The sequence below is a fragment of the Heloderma suspectum genome, chromosome 11 (genome assembly GCF_057233095.1).
Source record: "Heloderma suspectum isolate Gila_16-S chromosome 11, 16-S_ref, whole genome shotgun sequence".
Classification (NCBI taxonomy): Eukaryota; Metazoa; Chordata; class Lepidosauria; order Squamata; family Helodermatidae; genus Heloderma; species Heloderma suspectum.
The window spans coordinates 33,735,181-33,761,317 of record NC_139468.1 but is presented as its reverse complement, the minus strand read 5'-3'; the positions used below and the strand labels follow the sequence as shown (position 1 = coordinate 33,761,317).

At 43.1% G+C, this 26,137-nt stretch overlaps 2 protein-coding genes across 6 annotated transcripts in view; one reads left to right on the top strand and one right to left on the bottom strand.

Moving 5' to 3' along the window:
* IGF1R (insulin like growth factor 1 receptor) overlaps positions 1-26,137 on the bottom strand; it is a 251,807-nt gene that overhangs the window by 80,613 nt on the left and 145,057 nt on the right. The gene's annotated exons all lie outside the window — the stretch shown is intronic.
* On the top strand, positions 6,399-25,741 carry LOC146337237 (uncharacterized). Of its 5 annotated transcripts, XM_084817420.1 has the most exons (7): positions 7,247-7,263; positions 7,888-7,907; positions 9,633-11,613; positions 13,544-13,707; positions 15,068-15,167; positions 16,426-16,488; positions 20,050-25,741. In XM_084817420.1, the coding sequence occupies exons 3-7, from the start codon at positions 11,566-11,568 to the stop codon at positions 20,155-20,157; spliced, it is 483 nt and encodes a 160-aa protein (XP_084673546.1). In that variant the 5' UTR covers positions 7,247-7,263; positions 7,888-7,907; positions 9,633-11,565; the 3' UTR covers positions 20,158-25,741. The 5 variants fall into 5 exon arrangements, 4 of the variants coding, with proteins under 4 accessions (XP_084673545.1, XP_084673544.1, XP_084673547.1 ...); XM_084817419.1 differs by having other exon boundaries at positions 6,399-9,984; positions 11,397-11,613; XM_084817418.1 differs by having other exon boundaries at positions 6,399-11,613.

The window sequence follows — 26,137 nt, the reverse complement described above, 5'->3', positions numbered from 1 at the left end:
TGGAGTAGGGTCACATGATACTCTGCCGCCACCTCCTCCACCCCTCCACTACACAAGGGCTTTACAGCTTTGCCAACACAAACAGCAATGACCTGCTTATAAGGAGACGGGTAAGAAATGCAGGGGCAATGGTGCTATCTCAACACATCCATCAGGAGGCATCGCTGGGCAGGGCCACTGAAAGCCAAGGTTAAAGAAATGAAGGCTTTTCACCTATTCTCTCCCGCTTCCTATTTTCTATCCCAGAAATGTGCATCATATCTGTATGTTTAAACAAAACCTTGAATCTTGGAATTTACTTCAAAAGGAGGAGGGAGAGAGGGAAGCACACACGTAAATGGTTTTGTCTATGTAGCTCACACCTTCTGTGAGAGCATTCCCAAACCTGTGTGCATAGCATTAGGTTTAAAATAACAAGGTACGTAATGCCCTTTTGCATGCACACATACATGCACATTCACACAAGGTACATATACATGTACCAATGTGTTACATACACCCAACAATGCACATGCACTGTATATATTTTTAAAAATGAAAGTGCAAGGAATATTCCATAAGGTGTTTGTACAAAGGTATCTAAGGGAGAGGGAAAGCAATTCTGCCTATTGCTGACAACAACTAGGATGACTCAGTTGGGGAAAAGAGAGAACATTTTGCACAAAGAAGTAAAACAAGGATGACAGTAGAAAAGCAGAACAGTGGATTAATTGGGGGGGGGGGCTCTTTAGTGGTTAGAAAGTATTTGGAAGGAAAAGATGGCTCCCTTTAAGCCTGCACAGCCTAGAAAAAAACTGCAAACATAATGGGAGCAATTTACCAACCAACAACTTCTTTTCATTCCAGTGAGGCTCCTCAGAAGCCCTGGAGGATGCACCTAGACCATGAACAATGAATTTACTAGTTTTAACTTTTTGAAATAAAACTGCTCCTTGCAATGTACAAAAAGAAAAACAAAAAAACTCCACCATTTTAATCCGCTCAGGGTTGTTCCTTTTGTCCATGAACATGTACAGACTCCTGCCTGTGATCAACAATAGACAAAACAGCCAGCTAATTAAGCTCAGCACAACTAATACTGAACAACAAAGGGCATAGAACATATAAACAATGCAGATGGATCCAAGTTGATTGACCAGGAGAACTGTTTGCACAGGAGTACTGATGATCGGAGAGAGGAGACAGATCATCGTAATTTGGCTGAGAAGGTATAGTGCTGCAGAAGATGGGTATTAAGCCAGTGCATCTAAAACTGGACTCAGATCGGGAAGACTTGGGTTCAAGTCCCATCTCTGCAGTACGCTCACTTCTGCAGCCTCGAGCAAACAGCTATCTTCCATTTCCCATCAGTGAAACAGGAACAGCATCAACCTCGTGTGCGTGATTTCTGTGACAGCACCAAAGACGACTGACGATTGATAAATAAGAGTCCACAGATCTGGTTGCCAAAAATTTAATTCTAGCCACCAACATGGAAATCCTCCAGTATACACGGCCATAGAGGGAACACATTCTTTTGCAACTATCAGCAAGCTAGGGAAGGAAAGTGCCCATCTTCCAAAACGGTGGCAGATTGAGCCTTCTACTGAGATTAGATTGAAGTTATGAAGGTTTAACAGACTCAGAGCCTGCCATTCTCCCCAATAGAACCACCTATCCAAGATGCTTTGTTTTCTGCTTATTTGTGCTTGTTATATTTTTTGAGTTTTATTTTTTCTGTATACCGCCCAAATATCCTATTGATAATGGGTGGCATAAACATGCAGTTAACAACAACAAAAATAAAGATGACACTAAAAGGAACACACCTAGTTTGTCCTTTTGGTGCAGGAAACAAGCATACAGAGCTATGCTCACTACTGGGATGAACAGTTATCTACCAAACCTGTGGATTCCTGTGGACAAAGCTTTGACTGTATGACTACATATGTAGCACAACTGCTAGATTTTTTTTATAAGCTTTCATAACTTGCATGTAGAGATATTAGTTAATCCACACGTTAAAAAATTATCTACTTATTACCAAGGGACTGTAATGAAACAGATTTTGCATTTCACAATGGGAAGCTGGCACGGCATACTAGCCAAGAGACTGCGCTACAAATCATCAAGTCCCCAGTTCAAATTACGCCTCTTCCACAAACTCGCTATGTGGCCTTAGGCAAGCCACGCCCTCTCAGCCTCAGTTTCCAATAAGGAAGATAATAAAGCCTTACAGGGTTGCTATAAGGATTACAATTTGGTAATTCATGTGAAGCAGTTTGAACCCTTGAAAGCAATAAACAAAACTAATACTAATACTCCAGCAACAAAACTGTTCTTGACATGCTTGTTCTACATCTTCGACTTTATAGATTAGAGCATTAGTGCTGAATTCATCAGCGGGTTCAATTCTATCACCCAAGGCTTGAATCAGGATAAAGGATTTTTATCACACTAGTACGTGCGTTAATTGGCTTACCTAGTGCCAGGATGTTTGTTATCAGCAGCAACTTTACTGTGAGTGACCACTGTTAATGATGTGATTGTCACTGTCAGTACATTCTTCATCTCATTTTCTTCTGACCTCACTGTTTACATTTCTCCCTCGCAGCCACCATATATACTGTATATAAACCTGAAACTCTCTGTAACACTCTATGCATCTGATGAAGTCCACAATGGCTTATACTAGAATAAATTTCTTAGTTTTAAGGTGCCACAAGACTCTTCGTTATTTTTAACTACTCATCCAAAGATCCGGCCTGCTTTTTTTCCAATTCATGATTGAGGGAAACCTTAGAGGGATATGAAAATAATTAAATGCCAAGCTATTTGTGGGGTTTGCAGGCACTGAGTTCTATTATTGCTGTAAAAATCCCAGCCACTCAGAAATGAATGCTGTATAGAAAGGAAATCCTTGCAGATTTTTGTATGCCTTCTTAATCCATTCAACACATATTGGACTCCGATTCCAAAAAGGTTATTTTCCAGCCAACATTCGTTTCATATTCATAAAAATTCTCAATGACAAGGAGCAGAACACAGCAGCAAAACCCATAAACAACCTTGAACTGCCTGGAACACACAGAAATACTGCAGTATTTTTTTCTCTCTCCTGCTATTGTTGCATGTGGTTATCAGACTGCTTTTTTAATCCACCGGATTTTCTTGCCTCGTTTATTGTCAACATTGTTCTTAAAAAGTCTAGACGGAACAAAAAGTTCCATTAGCTTGCTTTTGCCACGCACATCCCTACTGTAATGTCTGGTTAAAGCCAAACCTTGGAAGGGCGGGGTGGGAAGAGACTAGAAATAAAATGCAGATATGCAGCAAAACACTTTTTAAAGAAAACTAGGTGCGACTCAAAGTGGCCTTGCATTTGACTTTAAGGGTACATTCCTATGCATGTTTAGACAGAAAAAAGTCCTACAAATCCCAGCATAGCTGGCTGAAGGGATGATGGGAGTTGTAGGACTCTTGTCTGTTTAAACATGCATAGGATGGCACCCTAAGTAGCATTTTGCAATGTACTCAGTTGTAATTCAACCTATTTACTGATTAGTACTGAACATTCGTAATAGCTTATGTCAAGTGCCCACAGAGCTTCACATACTCAATAACCCTTGCAACAGCCCTGTAATATAGAGCAGTTCAGTATCAACACCTACATATTGCAAGAATACTGGCTTGCCAAAGGCCAACTTTAGATCACGCTCTTATATACCAGCTTTAAGAGGCTGGGTAGGGAAGAAAAGACAAGTTTCTTATGAAACGTTCCCTTCATTTAAAAAAAAAAAAAAATCATGAGCGCAATTGAGCCTCCCTAAAGAGGAGCAGGAAGAGAATGCTCTTCTGAGCATCCCAAAATATAACACTTTGCCTGCCACGTGGACGCTACAACACAGAGACTAGCACACACACAAACACACCCAACATAAAAGAATGAAAACAAAGCTAACTAATTTGCCCATTGCAATGAGGAAGGGAGGAGGCAGCAGGTCCACATTAAGTGCATTTCCACTGGAGGGGAAGGGGATGTCACTCTTCCTCTAGCTGCTAGCTTCTTCACCTCAGATACCAATGTATGGGAGGAAGTAAGCGGAGCTTGTGGGCTCTCCCAGCACTGGCGTCAAGGGTAGGCGGGAGCCCACTAGGGGGATGCCCCTAGAGCCGCTGCTCTGCTTTGCCATTGCAACCTGCTTGTTCACCTGCCTCTCGCTCTGACCCAGACAATGGTGACTTGCTCTCTGGCTTCCAAGAAAACAAGTGGTAGCAACAATAGCAAATAATAGGAAGAGCATTAGTAGCCGATGACAACGGCGGTCAGAAGGTAGACTCCCTGAGGGAGGGGGCCCACTGAGGACGCCTTGCCCAAGGGCCCTCAAAAACCTGGCGTCGGCACTGGGCTTTCCTCACAGTTTATCTCGAAGATCATTTCACACATTAAAAGCAGGTGCAGACCCAGGGATGCCACAAAATTCAATCTACCGTGACTTGCGGTCAAATCCTCGCTTCTCAATTGTGTACCCGTATGGTATACATGTTTTGCAAAGCCAGGTGAGTAACTTGACACTCAGGTATAGAGCGAATACTTTTTTCATGCTGAAACTTGAAAGGGTAGCATGAAGTAACCTTTAACTGTTTCTTCCACTCAGTTCATTTTTTTAAACAAAGTTAAGGAAGTCAGTGGCCATGGCCTCACCCCACTCTTGGGAGGATTATTATTAAAACAGGGTCTACCAAGGAGTAAGAACACCAAAGTTCCTTCCTAATAATGCTCACAAAAATCTTCAGGCTCTTAGTTCATCTACGATAAATCAGTTTATCACATTCCTTGCAAGCAGGCTAGTTGGTGTTTGATAGAACAGGCTAGAGTACATGAGGGGAAAAGATGCAACTGATCAGATCAGTAAATAGAAATTCAGGGCAAAAGCAAATACAAATAAGACTTTGTAGCTGGTAGCTACGTTTTTCTTTCATTTTTCTCTAACACAGGTGCAGGGACCCCAATGTGGATTAGAGGATTAGAAGGGGGGGGGGGGTTAACACACACACACACACACACACACACTCACTCACTCTAGGCCAGATTCTGATTGAAAGTCTGTGCCTGCCATTTCAATTGCAAGATAGTGAACCATTTCTTTTATGAAACACTATTATGCAATAGAAATTGCAGGAGTTGGGGGAGGTGATCCAGCTCATGCCCATAGTGGGAGGGGAATGGATTAAAGCCACGCAATGGTTCCTGATCCAGACAGACCTCCTATGTCTACTCTAGAATAAAAATGATAGAAAGATGTAGCTAGCAGCTAAAACTTTAAAGCAAGGTTTATTTTGGGCTTGAGCATCCTTCACAACAACCCAGTGAGGGAGGATAGTGGTATTAGCTTAAGGACTGAGGTTAAGACACATCGCAGTTTACCTATGTCCACCTGAAAGTTTCAAGCAGGGCTGAAATTTGATCTCCTGGGAGATCCTGCACCGCAGTTCCTACTATAACTGAACTGTTACAAATTTGTTTTATTACAGCTATGTTACGTTATTGAAAAGAAGAGCAATCTCAAGCATTCAACATTAAGAGTCTTATAAAACTGCAGACTTGGGGAGGAACTAGCCCACTCCCAGTTTTCTCTCCCCCATCCACCCACCCACTCTGTAGGGTTGAAGAATTCTGAAGAACTCACTATTTTGTGGTATTTTAGTTGGTCCTAATAGATTTGATAATTTTTTTTCTAGTGTGCTAACACAGCTGCCTATGCTTTTTAACGAAACAAGAATGATGCCACTTAAGCTACAGGAACAGGGCTGAATAGTCAAGCTCCAACTGTGGGTTGTCACGTCGTGCGAACCCAGCCAGTGAGAGTTAAACAACAATTGGTGCAAACCCAAGTCAATAAGGGAAATCCAGACCACTAGCGCCATGGTGGCTCTCGTTACTTCATTGATCTCCCACAGCGGATTAAAGCAATCCACCGATTTCTGTTATAAACACCTGATTCCAGCGTAAGGCATTTATTAGAGCCTCTCTGACTTCAACTCACACGTTTAATACAGCCAAGGAAGGACCCGAGAATCAACAACTCTGTTCTCCAGAATAAACCGAATTGAAACACAGCCTTGCACCGCACTTCCGTGAAAGAAAGAACAAATGCAACACACAGGCCAGCCACATAACACCGGAGCATTTTCGTTCTGCATGAAAACTCCATTCCACATGTTCCAGGCAGCCTTGTCACAAATAATTCATATCCACTACTTCGTTTGCCATGCTGAATACAGGCGCATTGTGTCGCCTAGAAATAGGAAACCTAATTCAGGTCACAGCAAAAGCTTTTTAAAACACACATGCACGCACCACAACATTGATTTGAACACAATACCACCTCCTACATTTCTACCACTGACTCCAAATGCAAAACAGTGTAGAGGAAAGCAGTGAAACCTAAAACTGGATTGGGGGAGGGAGTAATGCAAACAGCCCACTGCTTTGTTTTCCCCCAGCTGCCTCCAACCCAAAATGGTTCTATGCGCATTTTTAGCAGCCATGCTTGTTTTCAGTGCTTTTATTAATAACCAGATTAGACTTCTAGTCTATTCTCGGCAACTCCTCTCGTTAGCATTAGCTGGGAGGCAAACAGATAAAGGAGATGCAAATGAGAGCAACAAACAAGAACAAAAGCCTCCTTCCCGCCCCTATCCCCCTCCCCACCCTTTCCAAAATAAAACCTTTCAGTTAACCTGCACCATTTTCCACTGTAACAGCTCACATATCAATGAGAACACTGCGTTAAGAATTAAGGACAAAACATAACATAAAATTAGGCAGAGATGTGAAGTAGGCAACTACAACCTCCAAAACGCGTTTTGCAAATTGTTGTGCCATATTTCTTTTTAAATGTGTTTGCCGGAGGGTGGGCTGTGTGTGATCTCCTGGGTTGCGTTGGTTTAAGCCAAAATTGTATCTTTCCTCCCTGGAATCGTTCTTATTTTGCTGTATTGACTGATAACCTCCTTCTTTATGTGAAGGAATCATTTTATTCCACCCCAGCTTGTAGCAGGAGTCTCCCCCAATACTATTGCTGTGGCATGGCTGTGCGATGCCCGCTTGGACCATTTGCAGAAGTCCCACAAACCAGCCAGCTTTGTACAGCCCAGCCGTAAAGGTGGAATTTCCGAAGGAACCAATTGGATGGCACGGAGGGCGGTTCCAGATGACTGGCATGTTATTCAGAGTAGAAAGTAGTAAACAACCTCTCTCTTTGCTGGCTGGAGACGGAGGTAAGCACAAAAGACGCCGCCGTGATCCCCCCCTTTAACCTCTCCCTCTGAGTGGCGCACTACAAGACAAAAGAAAGGAAGCAAGAGCCGTTTGGAGGTGGAGCTGAAGTCACGAGAAAACAGAGGAGATGAGGAGCCGTAGTGTCACACAGCAAAAGGTTTTTAAGAACCATTTGGAAGTCATACCTTCTTCCCCTTTGCACGGCTTCAGAGGCTTTTTATAAGCTACGACCGACGTTTAAAAAACAACTGCTTCTGCATTATTGCCGATTTTCCCCCCCGGAACCATAAATCTTTGGGGGACGCTATAATTTCTACTCGAGTACAATATCCTTCCCTTCTCTCAATTTCATATTCTCTTATTTTCACACATTACTGCTCCTTATTTTATTTTTAAAATATATATATATATATATATATATATATATATAGTCAGCCATAACCTTTCTATACATGAAGTTGTTCAAAAAATGCGCACACACATTTTATCTTGTTGCTGATGAAATAAAAACATCCAACAATCCAGAAAACAGTTGAATCAGAAACAGCCTTTTGCAATAAAATTATTTTATAGCACTTCTCTCTCTCTCTCTCCCCCCCTCTCTCTCTCTCTCTCACACACAGGGGTATTATTCAAAGTAAAGGTAGGATTCTTTGTTAGGAACATAGGAATAACGAATGAATCTGCCTTATATAGAATCAGACCCTGATTGACCCTGCTCAGCATTGTCTATTCTACACACTGACTGGAGGTGGTCCTGCAGGGTTTCAGAAAGGTCTCTATCCCAACCCTACCTGGAGAGTCCAGGGACAGAACTGGGGACCTTTTGTACACAAAGCAGCTGCTTTGCTACTGACCTGTTTAGCCCTCAAAGAATATTCAGGAAAATCAGAAAAGGCTGGCAATGCCTGACGGATATGGACACACAAGTATGGGTAACGGATGCCCAACCTCTTGAAAACAAGGCTGCAATGAGGCAAGTACTGCAGGACCATGAGGGGAAGGTAGAGGTGGTGGCAACGGCTGGGGTGCACCTTGGATAGCTCCTGTAGAGATCCGACTGGTTCTGACTGAACCCCGGAGCAGCTTCACCGGCCCACTGACATCGGAGCCACCAGCCTCCACTGCCTGAACTGCTTTCTTCCCCTTGCCCAGCCATCAGAAATGGTTCTCTAAGCCCTTCTGCGTTCTCCGATACACCTCAGCTGTTGTTTCCCATCTACCTGTGACTTGCTTTGCTGTGTTCAAAATATCCCCCCACACACACATTTAAACATTAGCTGAGACCAGGGATCTAGATACAGAGCAAAACTAGGAGGGGGAAAAAGATAAGCAAAAACATTGTCACTGAAGCCCCATTTAGACTGCGGAGACTCAGCTTATTCCAAGAAATGGAACCGCGGCTAACACACACCTTGATCAGAATGATAAAATACACACTGAAACAATAGAAAAATAACCTAAGTGATACCTGGCTTATACCAGCTCATTTTGGGGACTGGGGAGAGAAGAACAAACGATTCTAACTGTCCCCCACCAACATTAAGCAAATAAATCAAACATGTTTGCTTGTATTCCAAAGGGACTGTGCTTATAGCCCCCCCCTGCCCCCCGCCGGACATCATGTTCTGTGTCCCACCATTTTATTGAAACCACAAGGCCGCATTTTCAAATACTAGAACCTAGGGTGCCTATGTTTCCTGTAGTTTTATTCACTCTGTATGGTTAATTTCTAATGCTTTTTATCTAGCCGATTCTCCATTCTTTGAAATGTCATTCCATGTTTGCATGTGATACCTCCCCCGCCCCCAAATTAGGTTAACAAGCTACAGAATATAAGCCATTTGGGGGCTGCCTTTAAAGCCGACTCAGAAGATTTAGGAGGATGGATTGATTTAAATCAAGGCGATTTCACTCACAGATTTAAAACAGGAAGAAAAAAGTTTGATTTAAATCACTGTTTTCAATCAAGTTTCCCATTCAAACTTTTTCATACATTTCTGGAACAGTGCTGCAAATCTGGCCACTACGTCATGTAAATTTACGAACAGGTAGACTATTCTTTACACTATTTAACTCTTACAAGCAGGCTTTGCACCACTTTGCCTCGCTGTATATAATTTGCATCCTTCCCTTTTTTACCTACAGAGAATGCTTTTAAAATATTCCCATATAGGGTCTTTCTTATGACAAGCACCAATGACAGTTTAAAGTTAACAGCACACTCCGGTACGTGTCTCCTCAGAAATATGTCCCACTGAGTTCAATGGGAATTACTCCCAGGCAAGTGGATATAGGATTGTAGTTTTAGATGAGAATACAGGAAAATGCACACTGGACAATTTTGTCTTCTCTTTTTTCTTTCTAGTGCTGCTCCTTTCTGTTTCACTCTTTCTTGTCCCAGCTTTGCCCTCCCACCCCTAAAGAAAGTAGCAAACAAAAATGAAATGTCCATGACTAACAAGTCAAAGCAGTGTTTGATTGTTGCTTGGCAGGAAAAACATCCAATTCATTTTTTTTAATCTGATGTTTGTATTTTTTAAAGCATCATTTTTTACATTTTAATCCACCCTGCTATACTGTCTTTCTGTCTTAACTAACTCCTCTGTCTTGAGAGAAACTGAAAGCCCCGAACATTCAAGAAGCAAGAGCTGGTAGTTAAGCTGGATGGAGCCATTTACATGAGCTGAAAAACTGAAATGAATGCCCATGTTTAACTGGTAGGTAACTTCATTTTTATGAGACTGTAAATGTAGGTTTAGCATATTTACGATGAGATTTAATTCTATTTTTTTTAATGAGAGATTTTTAGTATTTTGTTTTTTTAAAAGTGATTTAAATTTTAAAAAATACAATGTACATTAAAATTTTATTTTTTAAAAAAATATAAAAGACATTTAGTTATATCCATCCTGTGCAGAATGCAGTTGCCAGGTTGCTTGTGGGGTGCTTGGTGATCAGGACATAAAGCCCTGATTTTGTACCAGCTGCACTGGTTGCTAATGTTTTCCCTGGCCCAATTTAAAGCATTGGTGATCATCTTCAAAGCCCTAAATGGCTTGGGACCATGTTATCTGAAGGACTGCTTGCATCTGTAGGAACCCACTTGGGCCGTAAGATTGGCTTTACTCAGGAGTAAGATGTATTGGATTGGCAGACACCAGAGGTAGAGCCTTTTCTGTGAGTGCCTTTTCTGTGGTGGCCCCATCTTTATGGAAAGAAGTGCACCGGACTCCCTCCCTGACTGTTTTTTAATGCGCCTTAAAAGACCTGGATGTTCCAGTTAGTTTTTAAACAAATGGATGCTGGTGTTAAAGAAATAATTAGTTTTTACTGTCACCGTTATTTTAAGAAATATGTTATTTTGCTATTTTAGTTAAGCACACTTACCTTTTACCATTCTATAATTTTATCTTGTATACCTCCTTGAAGGGGCTTCTGCTTGAAAGGTGGCATAAAAATATTTTAAATAAGTTTAAGCCAGGGGTCAGCCCATGAGGCTGATTGGTGGGAGGCTCAGGACAGATAAAAGGAAGAACTTCTTCACATAGCACATAGTTAAAACGATGGAATTTGCTACCACAAGACATAGCGATGGCCACCAATTTGGATGGCTTTAAAAAGGGGTTAGACAAATTCATGGAGGATAAGACTATCAACGGCTACTAGTCCTGATGGCTACATGCTACCTCCAGTATCAGAGGCAGCAGGCCTACGTACAGCAGGTGCTGGGGAACATGGGCAGGAGGGTGCTGTTTCACTCATGTCCTGCTTGTGAGTTTCCCATGGGCAGGTGGTTGGTCACTGTGTGAACTGAACACTGGACTAGATGGAGCCTTGGTCTCATCCAGCATGGCTCTTCTTCTGTTCTTAAATACTGCTTCCCCAAATATCAGTATCTGTAGCACTACCATACGTAGCATTAATATGGCTCTTATTTTGTCTCCCATGCTTTTAAACATCTATGAAGGACCTGGGAAAGGTCATCCAGAGTTCTGAGGCTGGGTCTCATCAATATGGTAATGATAGCCAAGCTCTTATAGGAACATAGGAGGCTGCCTTCTGCTGAGTCGAACCCTGGGTCCATCTATCTCAGTAGTGTCGACACTGACTGGCAGCAACATTTCTCCAGTGTTTCAGGCAGGAATTCTTCCAGCCCTACCTGGAGATGCTGGAGATCGAAACTTCTGCATGCAAAGCATGAGCATTACCACTGAGCTACGCCCCCTCTCTCTTTTCCAACTGATGCCAAGTAAGCTGTGGAAGTCCTGGATTGTAATCTGGGTGCAGTCAGAGACTGGATGTGGATGAAACGGAGGCTCAATCCAGACAAGATGGAGGTCCTGCAGGTCAGGAGGCAAGCCAACCTGAGATTGGGAGTACAACCCGTTCTAGATGGGACTGCACTCCCTCGGAAGATATGCCGCCCAGGGGGTGCTCTTGGATTTAGCGCTGTTCATGGATGATCAGACAGTGGCCAGGAATGCCTTTGCCCAGGCTTACCTGATGGGCAGGCTGCATCCCTTCTTGGAGAAGAGACATTTGGCCACCATCACCCATGTCTTAATCACCTCACATTTAGATTACTTTAACAGGACTCCACATGGGGCTGCCCTTGAAAACTGTTTGGAAACTACAGCTAGTGAAAATGCAGCAACCAGGCTTTTGCCTTTAAAGACCACATAACACCAGTCTAAAAACAGCTACACTGGCTTCCTTCTTGTTTCTGAGCACAATTCAAACTGCTGTTTTCTTACCTATAACACCCTAAGCAGCTGGGGGCCCTGGTATCTGAGAGACTGCCGCCTCTCATATGCACCTGCCTACCTTCACCATCTGATGCCCTGTCATACATCCCACCGCCTAAGGAGGTGAGGTTGGTGGGGACCTGAGACAGGACCTTCTGTGTAGCAGCACCTCAGTAGCAGAACTCCCTCTCCAGGGAAGTTAGGTTGGCTCCTATGGCTTCCACACCTTGGGTAGCTCCTGCAGAGTTCTAACAGGTTCTGAATGAAACCCGGAGCAGATTCACTGCCCTAACCGACATCAGAGCCACCAGCCTTCACTGACTGGCTCTTTCCAACTATAATCCACCAAGCATTTAGTGATTAATCATACAGGCTGCACACAAACCCCTCGCACTCTCCTTGCCTGTGTTGGCACTGGGAAGGGAGCACGAGGTGTTTGCTTATGGTGGCGGCAGGGAGGGAGGGCTCCCTCCCCCTGCCATTGCTGCCCGTCAGCACCGCCATGCACAAACCCCTCATGATCCTCCTGCCGATACCAGCAAGTAGAGCATGAGGGGCTTGCATGCGGCAGCAGCAACTTCCCTCCTTTTGCGGAAGTGCGTTATTCCGCAAATTACACCAAACTTGTGCAAACCGAGGCCATAATTTGCAGCAAAACACACTTCTGCAAAAGGGGGAAGGTTCCTGCATTTCAGGGACAAGCCCCCAGCTCAGTTCACAAAGCCAAGCCAAGCCAGGGGCTCCATGGGAATTGGGCCCTAAAAGTGCCGGATTTAGCTGCAACGGACATCCCTAGAATTAGCTGAGAGCAAGTCATAAGAAAATTCAGCCCAATCAGCTAAACAAAACTCTCTGAACAAGTCAGGTCTTAGCCAAGTGGCTAAACATGTAAAATATAGGGTGAACCTCTCCAGTAAGGACATTCCACAGAGTTTTATTACGTTATCTTATGTTATTTATTATTACATTTATATAGTTTTTTTCCTCTTGCAAGGAGCCCAAGGCGGTTTACGTAGTCCTTCTCCTCCTCTCCATTTTATCCTCACTACAACCCTGTGAGGTAGCTTAAGGATGAGAGTCAGTGACCAGTCCAAAGTCACCAACATGAGCTTCATGGCCAAGTGAGGACTAGAACTCAGATCTCCTGAGTTATAGTCCAACTCTCTAATCACTACATGGCACGGGCTCTCAGTGCCACTCCTAAAAAAGCTATGGGTGTTAAGAGTTTGTGGGCCTTATCCTCCTAGGCCAAAAAATGTAGCATCACAGAGTATAGTTAGAATTTTCTCACATCTACAGGCGAGTAAGATCATCTTAAGTAAAGGAGAGTGCTCAGCTTGCAAGTTGCCAAAGTTATGAACTGATGTATTTGTATTTAGTCAGAGTACTTGTATTTAGTCAGAGTACTTGCCCTTCTGATCTAATATTGCCTTCTCTGACTGGCAGTAGCTCTCAAGGCAGAGCTATTCCCAGCCATACTACCATCTTGCTGTCACCTCTAATATGTTTCCTCCCTATCTGTCTTCTGCAGCAACACCATCTTTTTGCCAAGTCTCTCCTAGCAACAGTAAACAGACATTTTAAACTTGCATACAAGTCTACCGAGTGTTATGCTCTGAACAACTGGGTCAAAGACATCTCCCTGCCACACACTAGATATGTCCCTGCCTCTGCCAAAACATCAGGCAAAGAAAAGTAAGTATCTTAATCCCAAAGAACTCTGTTTAAAATGTTAAAAACTAAAAGATCTTCTGCTTTCCTGTGAACTAGGGTAGTATGCAAATTCAGTGGAAATTCATCTGCACCAAGCACTCCCCTCTCCCCATGATCTGGAAAAAGCTTATGAAATTACACTTGACTCTCCTGCTTACTAATCTTGGAAGGATAACGGGTTGGCTACTGCACAATGGCTACATGCCTTTTATCGCATTGCTCTGAGCGCTAAACCACAATCCACTTGAGAGTCTTTGCGTTGCCGTTATACATCCAAAATAAGAATCTATGACAACCCAGAGTGGTTTGGTAACTCCGTCCCATACGCGAAAAATATCAAACCAAGACCGTGATGTAAACACCCCTGCTCTTTCCAAGTATACTGCTGTCGCTGAACTTCAACATGAGAGCATTTTGTTTAGCATTCTTAAAGTGAACCAAGGAGCAACTCAGCCTCTCAAAAATAAATAAACCAAGCATTTCCCCACTTTCTACAACCAGGGAACTCCTTGCCACATGATTTGGATACTGAGGAAACTGCAGCATATCTGCCAGTTTCCGTAGAGGGAATCACACCACCGCCCTTCACACATTCACGAATGCGTGAGGAGGGAGGGGGGCCGTACCTGACAGCCACACGCCCTGCATACGTATGCACCAAAAACACCTGCCCTCCACTGGCCGTATGTCCCCTGCCATTGTGAAGGGGCCATTTGCACATACAGATTCTCAGAACTCCCCCTCACACAGAGGAGCTCTGTGTCCATACGGCCCCTTTATACTGGTGCTGAACAGCTAGCAGGCGCATGGCAGAGCAGGTGCGATCTCATCCTCCCTCACCCATTTGTGAATGTGTAGACCCCCTCCTGTATGCTGCAAAGGCTTCTGGGGGATGTTTTAGAAAGCATACAATTCACACTGGTCTACTAGAACGCCAGTAGGCACCCCACACACAAACACTCCCTCACGGCTATGCATTTTAGGTTGTGATTGGTGAGATTCTGAGGACCCGCCAAGTTCCTCAAAGCACGGCTTGAAAAAAAACTGCTGCCTTAAAATATTTTGGTTGGGTGGGTTCCCCATCACCTTCATGGGGTTATAGAAACGTCTACTGAAGAACCCACAGTCTAATCATTAAAAATAATTTTTAAGAAAGTCACACAGAAAAATCTCCAATGAATCTCATTAACCCAACACATTCTGAACTCTACAAAAATTCTCAATTTCTTCCTCCTTATACAGTCACCACACAGTTAAACCATTTCCTAACACCCTCCACCTTGCATTAAGACAACATTACATTACAACATCAACTTTTTAAAAAAGTTATTCTACCTCCCAGGACCCATTCAACTCAGTCTTATTTCCATACTGGCCATCGGTCACAGCAGAAGTGCAAGATACAATATGTGTATGAAACCCTATCTTACAACGGACAAAAAGTAAGTCAACCAAAACACATTCGTTATGAATGACGACTGCTTGCTTATCCACACTTGAGAAATGTTTTCTTATTTACAACAGATAAAAGGGAGAATTACCTGCTATCCACTTCCCACAGAGCCATAAATAGATTTTTTAAATTAATGTTTAACTAAAAACAAACAGACCCATGTGTGACAAAGAAAGAGGGCCACTTAGCATAGGGTGCACGGGAATTTCTTCATTGCTAGCTTTCTCTAACTATAGGTAATGGCCTATTATGACAGCACAGTACTGACAGAAGCACTTAACAGGACCAAGCATTCATTTCTTCAGGGCACCACTGCTTTAAAATGAGATTTGCTTTAAACAGATTCTAAATTATGGAAGAGTACAGTCTTAACTGAGGACTCCACGTTTCCAACAACCTTAATCTGATGCGTTAAGGTTAATGCCCTCTACTACACCAACACCAAGAAGATGTCACCCTGGAGCAGGGGTGCTTTCTTAGAGAAGAAACATCACTTACTAGGGGAATTGCACACGCTTCTCTCAGACTTATAAGCCATTCTAAGGGATTTTTTTAAAGTGTTTTGCTTGCTCCTCTTGAAGCCACAAAATTGCCAAGCTAGGTGTATTTATTTATTTAAAACATTTGTATCCCACCCTATATCATTTTTTTTATTTATTTTATTTTATTTATTTCTATACCGCCCAATAGCCGAAGATCATTAAGATCTCAGGGTGGCATACAGATAAAATCAATTTAAGCAGTATAAAACAATAAATAATTTAAACACTTTAAAACATATTAAACATTAAACAAGCTAATACTAATTAAAATCTAAAACAATAAAACAGTTAAAACAGCGTGCTACTTTAGGGAATGCATTTAGCCCTCAAAGGCTTTGGTGAAAAACCATGTTTTTACTTAGCGCCGAAATGAGACCAATGTCTGCGCCGATCAGGCCTCCAAGGAGTACATTCCACAACAATGGTGCCACAGCAGAGAAGGCCCTCTCTCACTTCCCACCATAGTATGTGTCTCACACTGGTGGGACGCAGCAGAAGGCCCCTCCAACAGATCTCAGTTCTCAGGCAGGCATATATAGGGGGAGGCGCTCCCTCAAATATTGAGGTCCCAAGCCACTTAGGGCTTTAATTTAAAGGTCATCACCAAAACCTTGAATTGTGACACTGAATGCACTGTGCTAAGAAATATTTTTCTGGGCATGTCATTTGTGGATTTGCAGAACTTCTATCTGATTACCCCTGCAGATACATCTTGAGAATGCATCGCTCTGGGTTTCACCCAATCCCAACCAATGGAGCACACAGAAGGTGGGTGTAATGTAATGGTTAAAAGTGTGATCAAAATGTTTCCGGTTCAAATCTCTTTGCAGTCATGAATGAAGTTCACTACGTGGGCTTTAGGCAAGCTATTTTTTCAATCCTAGTAATATGGTGATAATACTGGCCTCTCTTAAAGGGCTGAAATAATGTATGCATAATGTTTTGGATGTTTAGAGCAGCCTTCCCCAACCTGGTGCCCTCCGGGTGTTTTGGACTACAACTCCCAGCATGCCTAATTATTGGCCATGCTGGCTGGGCTGATGGGAGTTCAAGTCCAAACATCTGGAGCGCACCAGTTTACCACAGGTTGCTGAGAGTGTACACACCGTTTTCCTTCAAAACATAGTTTTAACTGCAACCTGAAAAACAAAACAGTATTTTGAATTATTTGATAGGTCAAAGCAGCTCTCAATAGTAGATGCCAAAGGTCTTCCTGAGTGAAACATTTCTTCCTCTAACTAAATGCATTTACCCAAGATGTCATTTCTCAATACCAAAAAGATGGGAAATTTCAAAAATTCTTTCTTGGTTCTTTATTAATAGCAGTAATTTAATTTTCATCCTGCCATTCTTCTGTGGAGCTGAAGGAGGCATATGTATAGTCCTACCCATTTTATGACCTACAAGCCTGTAAGGAAGTTAGACTGAGATGGAGAGACTGGCCCAAAATCACCCAGCAAGCTTTGCAGCTGAGCAGGGACATTAACCCAGGTTTCCTGGATCTAAGTCCACAAATTCTAGCCACTACACCACATTTTTCAGTTTGACTCACTAAAAGGGATTCTCAAAAATCTTACGTACCAAATTGCAAATGTCCAAATTGGGATGAAATCTTCACTCCCTCTTATTCTGGCCACTCTGTGTGTGTTTGTGTATTGATAAATTCATATTATTTCTGAAAAATTTGGAACGCTTTGGGCCTGGAGAAGGGATTCTGTGTGTGTGTGTGTGTTTGTTTGTTTGTTTCAAAAGCCAGCTTCTGTCTTGAAAAGCCAGAAGCAACTGTGGACCCACAAAAAAAGTAGAATCCAGCAAGTCTGTATATTGTTTAAGATGTGTGCAATATTTTTCCTTTGAATTTACATGACCACACACTGTTCTGCAGGTAAAGAAACGCTGTTTGGGGTGAAATCTAGTGTGCTTCTTTTGCTATGTAGTTACTTTTTAGCAACTGGAATCACAGCACAACAATAGCTCAATTGTTGTCTAAGGACTTGGCACCCACGGAAACAATGATTGTCTCTTTCCCTTCCTACCACCAGAAGTAAAACTAAAACAGTAAAGAGTCTCATTTCTTGCATTTCAAGGCCAAAACAAAATGCTTTCAGAAAGCTCCGTTCCTTCCACCTACCGTGAAGTTGGAGCATTCTCTGCCCAGAACAATTCCAGTTTAGTTTAGTTATTTTGGTTTTTTAAGACTACCCTGTGTGCACCCACATCTCCTCCCCTGCTGAGGAAGACACACACACACACACACACACACACACACAGAAAGTTACCAATTCTGAGAAATACACCATCAAATCAGGAACACGTCCTAGGACAGCCTGCCCCAACCTGGTGTCCTCCAGATGTTTTTAACTACAACTCTCAGCATTTCTTATCATTGGCCATGCTGGCTAGGGCTGATGGGAATGGAAGTCCAAAACATCTGGAGGGCACCATGTTGTGGAAGGCTTTGCTCGGGTAGGATGTTCACTCATATTTAAGATAAATACAGGGGTAGGTAGCCCACACTTATGCACAAAAGGTACAGCACGTCAAAGACAAAGGAATTACTTAAACCCACCACGATCCCCCAAATTCAATATTGTACGTATTTTAAAAAGGTTCCTCCTCTTGCTAGATCATCCAGGATTTGTTCTCGTCTATGCCAAAGCCAGTGTTTGCTACATTGCTCTCCGTAACTTCACTCTTCAAATAATGCTGCAATAGGGGCAAAACTAGTAAGTGGTTGCCATCTTGCTATACCTTCCCAACCAACAGTACCAAAGGCAGCAGAGATGGCTCAGAAGATGGGTGTGTGGATTCTACAATCACACCATGCAAATGCAAAAAACAGCCCCATCCCTCCCCCCAACAGTACTATCCAGCAACCCAAGCACTTCTGCTTTTTTTTTTTAAACCATTACATTTCAAGCACCTGAAATGACTGGAGTCTATGGACAGATTTCCCATGCACACACAGGATGCTTTATAGTCATCCATTTGCACCTTGCCTGGCATATGCATATTTATAGATATGAAGAGGGATTAAATTGATGTTGTTGTATTTCTGGACCACTTTCAGGACCATGCTATAATAAGTATATGAAAAGCAGTTCACAAAAATGATTTACACTCTTAGAAGACAGCACTGAAGAAGTAGGTCCTATTTAAAAGCCTGTACTGAAGAAGCAAGGTGCAATTAATGCCAAAGGAAGGCTTACAGGCAAGGGGCCACCGAGAAGGCCCTGTCCCTTATGCTAGACAACCTGGTAGATCTTGCCAGAGGGTAGATGAGTAGAGCCTCCAGTGCATATCTTAAGGCACAGGCAGGATATGGATAAAGGTGGTCTTTTAAGCTGGAGAGGAGAACACAGGATTACAAATGCGGTTGTTGTCACACCTCCTCATTAATGAATTTCTGGAAGCTGGTGAAAACCTTCATTTTTAGGAAGGCATTCAATGGCTGGGTTCAAACAATATGAAAACCCACACTCAAGGTTGAGCATGGGTTGACTACGGGTTGTTGTTGAACCATGGGTTGCTATGTTGTGTGAACCCAGCTGTGCTAACAAACCATGGTTTGCTAACCTCTAACAACCCACGGTTCACAACCCAACAATAAACCATGGATTCTCTTCATGGGTTGTTTATGGTTAACAAGCCATGGTTTGTTAGCGCAGCTGGGTTCACACAACACAACAACCCACAGTTCAACCACAACCCACACTCAACCATGAGTGTGGATTGTTATGCTGTGTGACGCCAGTCAGTATGATATTATAATTTGCTGTTCTAATCATTCTCTATTGTGACTGCTGTTGTGTTGTAGTTTTCTACTGCTGGCTTTGTGTTACGTTTTAAATTGGAAGGATGTCTTTAATCATTGAATTATTGGATTGTTGTACGTCACCTAGAAATCTTTGGAGATAAGGAAGAGTATAAACATCTTTTTAAATAAACAAATATAAACACATATGAACTCTCAATCTGTTCTCTATGAACTGTATTCTGCAGAGTTCAGAAATAAAAACACAAATTGCCAATTGTTTGATTTCAGGGAAAGTGGTATCACAAAAAATTATCACAAAACATTAAGTATACTTTTAAAAATAAATAACAATAAGAAATTTAAGTTCAAGAGGCATCGGGGCATGAAAGAAAAGGACAGTCATCTTCTGATGAGGAAAGGGGAGAAATACTGCACAAGGATTAAGTATTTTTGAAAGAACCATAACACCACTGTTGACATCCTCACTTCTGAGAGGACTGTTACCATTTCCTTGCCCTCCTTACATCTTCTTTCAGTTTACACTTACAGTATGTTGTTTTGTTTTCTTTAAGTCAAACAAGCACTCAAGCCAAGCTGATGAGGCCTCGCAAAGCTTCCCGGAGTTGATCGACGGAAGAGAGATTCCTCCTTCTGGCTGCCAAAGAGACGCTTCATGGTAAAGTTAGATAAACAGGACACCTCTGTAGGAATCCCAGCCTTGGTAAATTCGAAGAAAGCCAACCATTTCTATTTCCTTGATGCGGCATTCATGAGATGAAGTTGCCGTGCAGAAGCCCAGTATCGGCAACAGCTCATAAATAATCGGAAGTGTGATGTTTGTTTCTTCACACACGCTTAAAATCACTTTCCTAGCGTCTGTGGGTCCAAGATTAAACACCTCCAGACTTGCTTTGTGGAAGGACAGCATTCTCAAGGCTCAAAAATGCACGTTCAGCCCAGGTAGGAAGTTTTTAAAGATGGCATTTTCCTCGTGTGTATTGCCCCTTTCTTTGATTGCTAGACGTGCGGGTTCCGTTTCCACTATGCAGTTATGATGGAAGGAGTTATGGTCTTGTCTGCATAGAAACAGAATGCACCATCGTACTGATCTTAGCTTGAGCTTGGTTTTGGCAGAACAGGAACTGAACCCTAGCCTAAAAGTATATGCGGCCAGGTTCAGCATTCTCCCTCATGCCTTGGGCAAACTTTGACCCATGCTCTTCTCCAACATATCTGTTCCACATGTTCAGGGTTGTCCAGTTACTTCTTTCACTCAAGGGTGTGGTGCAACCACATACAGAAAGGGTACCAAGTGAGCCAGGAACTTATACAGAGGGCCAGGTTCAAAGGTAGGCAGGGACCCACTGAAAGAGCCCCTTGGCGTCGCTCTTCTACTTCACCACTGCAATCTGCTTGTTCACCTACCTCTTGCTCTGGCCCAGACAATGGGGTGAGAAGGGGAGAAGCAGATGCCACGGCCTATTTACTCACTGTCTAAACAAGCAAGTGAGAAAGAGGAGGAGGAACAATAGCAGCTGGTAAAAAATGGTGGTGAGAAGGTAGACTTCTCACTGCGGGATGGGGCCCACTGAGGGTCTTGCACAAGGGCCCTCAAAACCCTGGAGCCAGATTCAGCAACTCTTTCAAGCAGATCTTTAACTCGTAAAGCACCCTCCACCTTCCACAGCCTACAGTAGATGCACATAACCCAGGTTGTTGTTCCCCCCGCTCCTCCTGGAGCATATTTAAACTAGCATTATAAATTTCAAGCCATCCGCTACAGCAACCCATTCTTCACTCAGGTTCATTTAAGGACCCTCATTGTTTGTTTTGGCTGCAACCGGCCACCATGTTTATGAAAAACAGGTTACGTTTTTGGCACCAAGCTTTTTCTGCAGAACCTCAGCCTTTGAAATTGTGCCCTTTTTGGAAAATGTTTTTCTACCTTGAGGCACGGCATCTTCTCTTCTGAGGGGCACACCACAGCCACAGCGATCGGCCTTCACCAGCACCACACTTCTGATTGTGATGCTTTTATAATCAGAAAGGAACGGGAGAAATGGTCCTAAGCGATGTCCCAATAAGGGCATCTCTACAACAGCTTAAAATCCTGCATTTAAAACGGGGCTTTCTGCTTCCGTTTTAAATGCAGGATCACGACTCCCTTTTTCACCCGCTTCCTTTTCCCCCACCCCCTTTCCCCTTATCTGAGTCTTCTCTTCGCTTTCATTGATCTCGCTCCTCTTCTTGCCGCTTTTCCTCTTTTCACTTTTCCTCTTTTCACGAGGGAACTCAGCAGAACACAAGGGGGTAATTTGATAGCTCATTATCTGCGATCTATTTAAAAACAGAACAAAGGGCATTTAGCGCAGGAGACGCCCTGGAGGGTCATGGCGTCATGTAAAGAGCCTGCAAACTTCAGTGAAGGAGCCATCTCAATCACAGGATAAAAGCTCCATGTGAAGAAAGCCGAAGTGTGGGTTGATTAGGTAGCAGAAGCCCAATTTTAAGCAAGAAATTTTAAGGACAAATGAAATGTGGCATTGAAGAGACACATGAAGAAACACTCATTTCCACAGTTAGTTCCCTACTGTGTCCATTCAGAGGTTTGACAATCTGATAGGAATTGTCCTTTACAATTTTAAAATAAACAGAAAGGGAGTAGCAGCCGCCACCAGCCTTCCAAGACACCTTCTACATCTAAAGGACTTACCCAAGGTCACAAAGCAAACATGCCAAAGCTCAGTGTCTAAGATTATCAGATAGCTAATAGATACAATACTGAAAATGATCCTGATTTCGATCCTTTTTTATTTTGAAAATGATCCTGAAGGGCAAATGCAGAACACAAAGTGTATTCACTTAAACCTGGCCCAGAGAAACAGTACTTAAAGGCCTGTTCTAAAATGAAATTATCTTGTCTCATTAAGTTCACACTTAGCACTTTTTGACAAATACGACTTCTTCTGAAATGTTGTTCCAAGACTACCTCTTGCTTTATGTTGCTTATCCGTAAAGAATCCGGATGTAGGGTGGGGTCCCTTTTTAGGACCAGGAGTGTTTTCCAATATGCATGTTGGTAAAGTACTATATTTACAGATGGCACTCAGTAAAAGCCAGCTTCCACCATTCTGCAAGACTCTGGCTTGACCGAATGAAAAGAACCAAGCTTAGCGCTTTGAAGATCTGAGCAAGAAAAACAATGTATTATTTGCCAAAGAAGAGGGAGAGTATGTAATGGTCAGAACGCACAGGGAAAGGGAGTATGCATTGCCCCAACCTCATTATTGCCTCTCTCCAAGCACGCACCTTCATTTTCGACCATATAAGTGAATGGATCCCTTTATTTTCTCCCATACAGGTGAACTTTTCACTTATACAGGGGGTAAAAAAGAAAGCACTGCAGTTGACTTCAAGGCAAACACTTCTGTCGGGGATAAACCTGACTGCTAATCCCAACCATGTTCCTGCGGGGTGTGCACACAATTTGTCTCTATGCGCAAAGAACAAGGCAATGTATGGTACATCTCTTCTACCCCCAACCCCCAGGCAGGAGTCCTTGCAGTATACCAATCATTTCCAACCTGGCACCCTAGAGATGTGGCAAACTACAATTCCCATCATCCCCAGCCAGCATGGCCAAGCTGGCTGGAGTGCAATGGGAACTATAGTACAACACAACTGGAGGGCACCAGGTTGAAGGAAGGCTGTACCATACAAGATCTCCTGCATAACCCCATGCCCATTGCGACGATAGGAATTCTGTTAGTCAATTGTTAAAAAGTGGTAAGAGTCCCACATAAAGCGTGGGGGGGGGGGCGGTATCCACTCAGCCAAGGCAATCAATGGATACAGATTTTTAACTGAAATGGTTACTGCAAGGTTAAGACAACCTTTTTGGACCGTGGGCACATCTGGTAATTCCATAAACCATTCTGCTGGGTGCCACCACAAAATGGCTGCCCTGGGAGGTGAGGCAGAGGGCAAGTAACCTGCCCCAAAGACCAAATACAAGGAAGAGGTTGGGTCTGAGCCCCAACACACGAAACAACTCCTTTGAACCCACAGTTTTCTACACCAGCAGACACGTGTTTCACAGCAATCCCAGCTGCTGGTAAGAAAATTTGTTAATTTAAATTTTTTTATTTTTTAAGTGGGAGGGCTAGGATACTTTGCCAGGTGCCAAGGAATGTGTCAGGGGCACATTACCTACCGCTCAGTTACTGCCTCTTTTCACTCTTCCTTATCCACCACCCAGACTACTAGAATGAGAGTAGTTCAAAGTGCAGGGGCTACCCAGACATGCATGCATGCGTGTGTGAGCATGCACACACGCATGCACCCCTCAGCAAGAATAGTAACAGCAGAGCCTGAAAAGAAGGCATAGCAAGGGAGCAACAGCCAAATATGTCACTAGCCACTCTCAGTGTGAATTGGACATTCATGGATAGCTATCCTGGGCAATTGCTGTAAGCCACAGAATAGTTAACTGGCCCTAAAAAGTTTGGATGCTCTCCCCCCCCCCGCCCCGCCCCACCCCGCCCCCGAGCACTGAGAGCTCCAAGCAGCAGCTTCAAAATGCCTGATTTCCCACAACTGACTTGGTGGGCAAAAGCAAGGCAACTTTGCCTGTCTCTCTCTTCCAGGGCACGCAAAGCGTGTCTCGACAGGGAAGCTAATACTGGCCTTCCTGATTGGTTAGCTGTGACATCACTTTATTACTGAGCTGTCTCGTGTTTGCGTCTCAGGTCCCAGCCTTCCTGAGCTCCAAGACCTCACACAGCTCAATCCAGGCAGTTCAGAGTAGAAAAGGCGGCGGTTTCTCAGTTGGCAAAGCTATATTACACATAGGGGCTTCCCTCACCCGCTACATGGGGATCTTTTAAGTAAAAGTGAAATACAGGCAGCTGAAACTTGTATTTTTCCCACAACTAAAAGAAGATGAGAAGGTAAACATGCAGATCTGCAAAGCCCAAGACAGAAAGGGTTAAGGGGGGGAAATGGGAAGGACGCACAATTTAACCGTGGCAATCCCCATGACCAAATGCACTTCTGCAAACCACACACATCACTGTTGCACACATTTTCTTTACAGGAATATACACAGGCTAAGCTTATACAGGATAGTGCCCCAAGAAGGCCTGCATTCTTTCAACCCATACATCATGACGAATAACCAAGAATAGCTGTGTTTTTGTCGGGGAAGCTGAAAATAGATTCAGCATATGATCTTACAGTTTCTGCTGTTCCCCTTAAAGACTTTCCCTTGTTGTTCTAATACTGCCAGATGTTTCTCCTTTCCTAGTCACATGCTAAGCTATATATGCATATAAATTTTTTCTTCTCCCTTAAATCTGGGGGTTGGGCAATTTGTGGCTCTCCACCTGTTTTTGCCTACAACTCCCATCATGCCTCACCATTGCCATCTGGAGGGCCACAAGTTGCACAGTTCTGTCTTAAACTGCTTGCGTTTTTTCTTTTCTGTTTTTACTTTCTTCCACAGAAATGTACTGGGGAGAGTGGTGGGGGGAGATGGAAAAATAGCAGTTCCACCTATTCCACACATTCCCCATAAATATACGGCCATGGGTTCCAAACTGACACTCTTCCTGCAATGTCTCTTTCAATAGATGCTTTCCAGTGATCCAAGAGCTGAAAGGGCTGATGAGGCAGCACAGGTGAGGGAGTCATTTGCAAACCTGGCCCACAAAGCATGGAGAGGTTAGCCCTGACCAATTCTTAATGGCCCACCCACCCACATCTTCCTATGCCACTCATTTGTGGCCTGAAATGAAAAAAAGGCACCAATATTTGTACAACTTCCCTGCTTAGTCACCTGGAGGTGATACTTCCTTGCCAAAGGCGACCAGCCATGAAATTATTCACAGGGCTGTTGTGGGTGGTACCGCATTTGGAGACTACTACTTGCTGGACTTAGCGTGCCATACAATTGTTGGTAACACAGGAAGGAATGTGGCAGATTCGGCAACCAACCAAAATATCTTCTACATTTTAGATCCTAGATGAAGGCATTTTTATTCACCCACATCTTTTAACACAAACTCTCTGCTTTTATTTCTTGTTTGCCAACTTATTTGATGTTTCAACTGCTGTTTTACACTGCTTTCCTTCCATTTGAGGGAGTTGTTTTATCTGCTATTTTGTTATCTTATGTCACTTTTTCCTTTAATATTGTTATTTTGATTTTTTTTACAATGTATTTATACAAATATTAAATAATGCTTTGGGACAAAGAAAATTAAAGATTCAGTGTAGGTTTTATAATTGCATTACAAAAAATGATAGCACTTGCTTGTGTGAACACGTCCTTGGTTTAGGAAGCAAGTTCCCTTTCAGAAAGAGAGATGCCATTGCAGGGTGTTGAAATTCTACTCTCCCTCTTTTGGTGCCTCCACATTTGCAAGTCATTTCTCTACTAATGTGGAAGCAATATAAAAAAAGCATTCTACTTGGGACTGCCCTTGAAGGCTGCTCAAAAACTGCCATAGCATGTGCAAAAAAATGATGCCTGACTTCCAGATGAAGCGAGTTTGGCAGCAACATGTTACACTTAATGTTTCAGGATCTGCTTTTATGTTCCCTCTGGGCGCAATTCAGAGCATTATGCTTTGACTGACATGTGACCTCTGCCATACATAC

What these genes read in the sequence shown, in the direction of transcription:
- LOC146337237 (XM_084817419.1), top strand. Translation starts at nt 11,566, where the DNA reads ATGTGGATGAAACGGAGGCTCAATCCAGACAAGATGGAGGTCCTGCAG. An exon ending in ACAAGATGGAGGTCCTGCAG is followed by an intron (nt 11,614 to 13,543) that starts GTCAGGAGGCAA and finishes TGTCTTCTGCAG; the next exon opens with CAACACCATCTTTTTGCCAA. An exon ending in ACCAATGGAGCACACAGAAG is followed by an intron (nt 16,489 to 20,049) that starts GTGGGTGTAATG and finishes GTTTTCTTTAAG; the next exon opens with TCAAACAAGCACTCAAGCCA.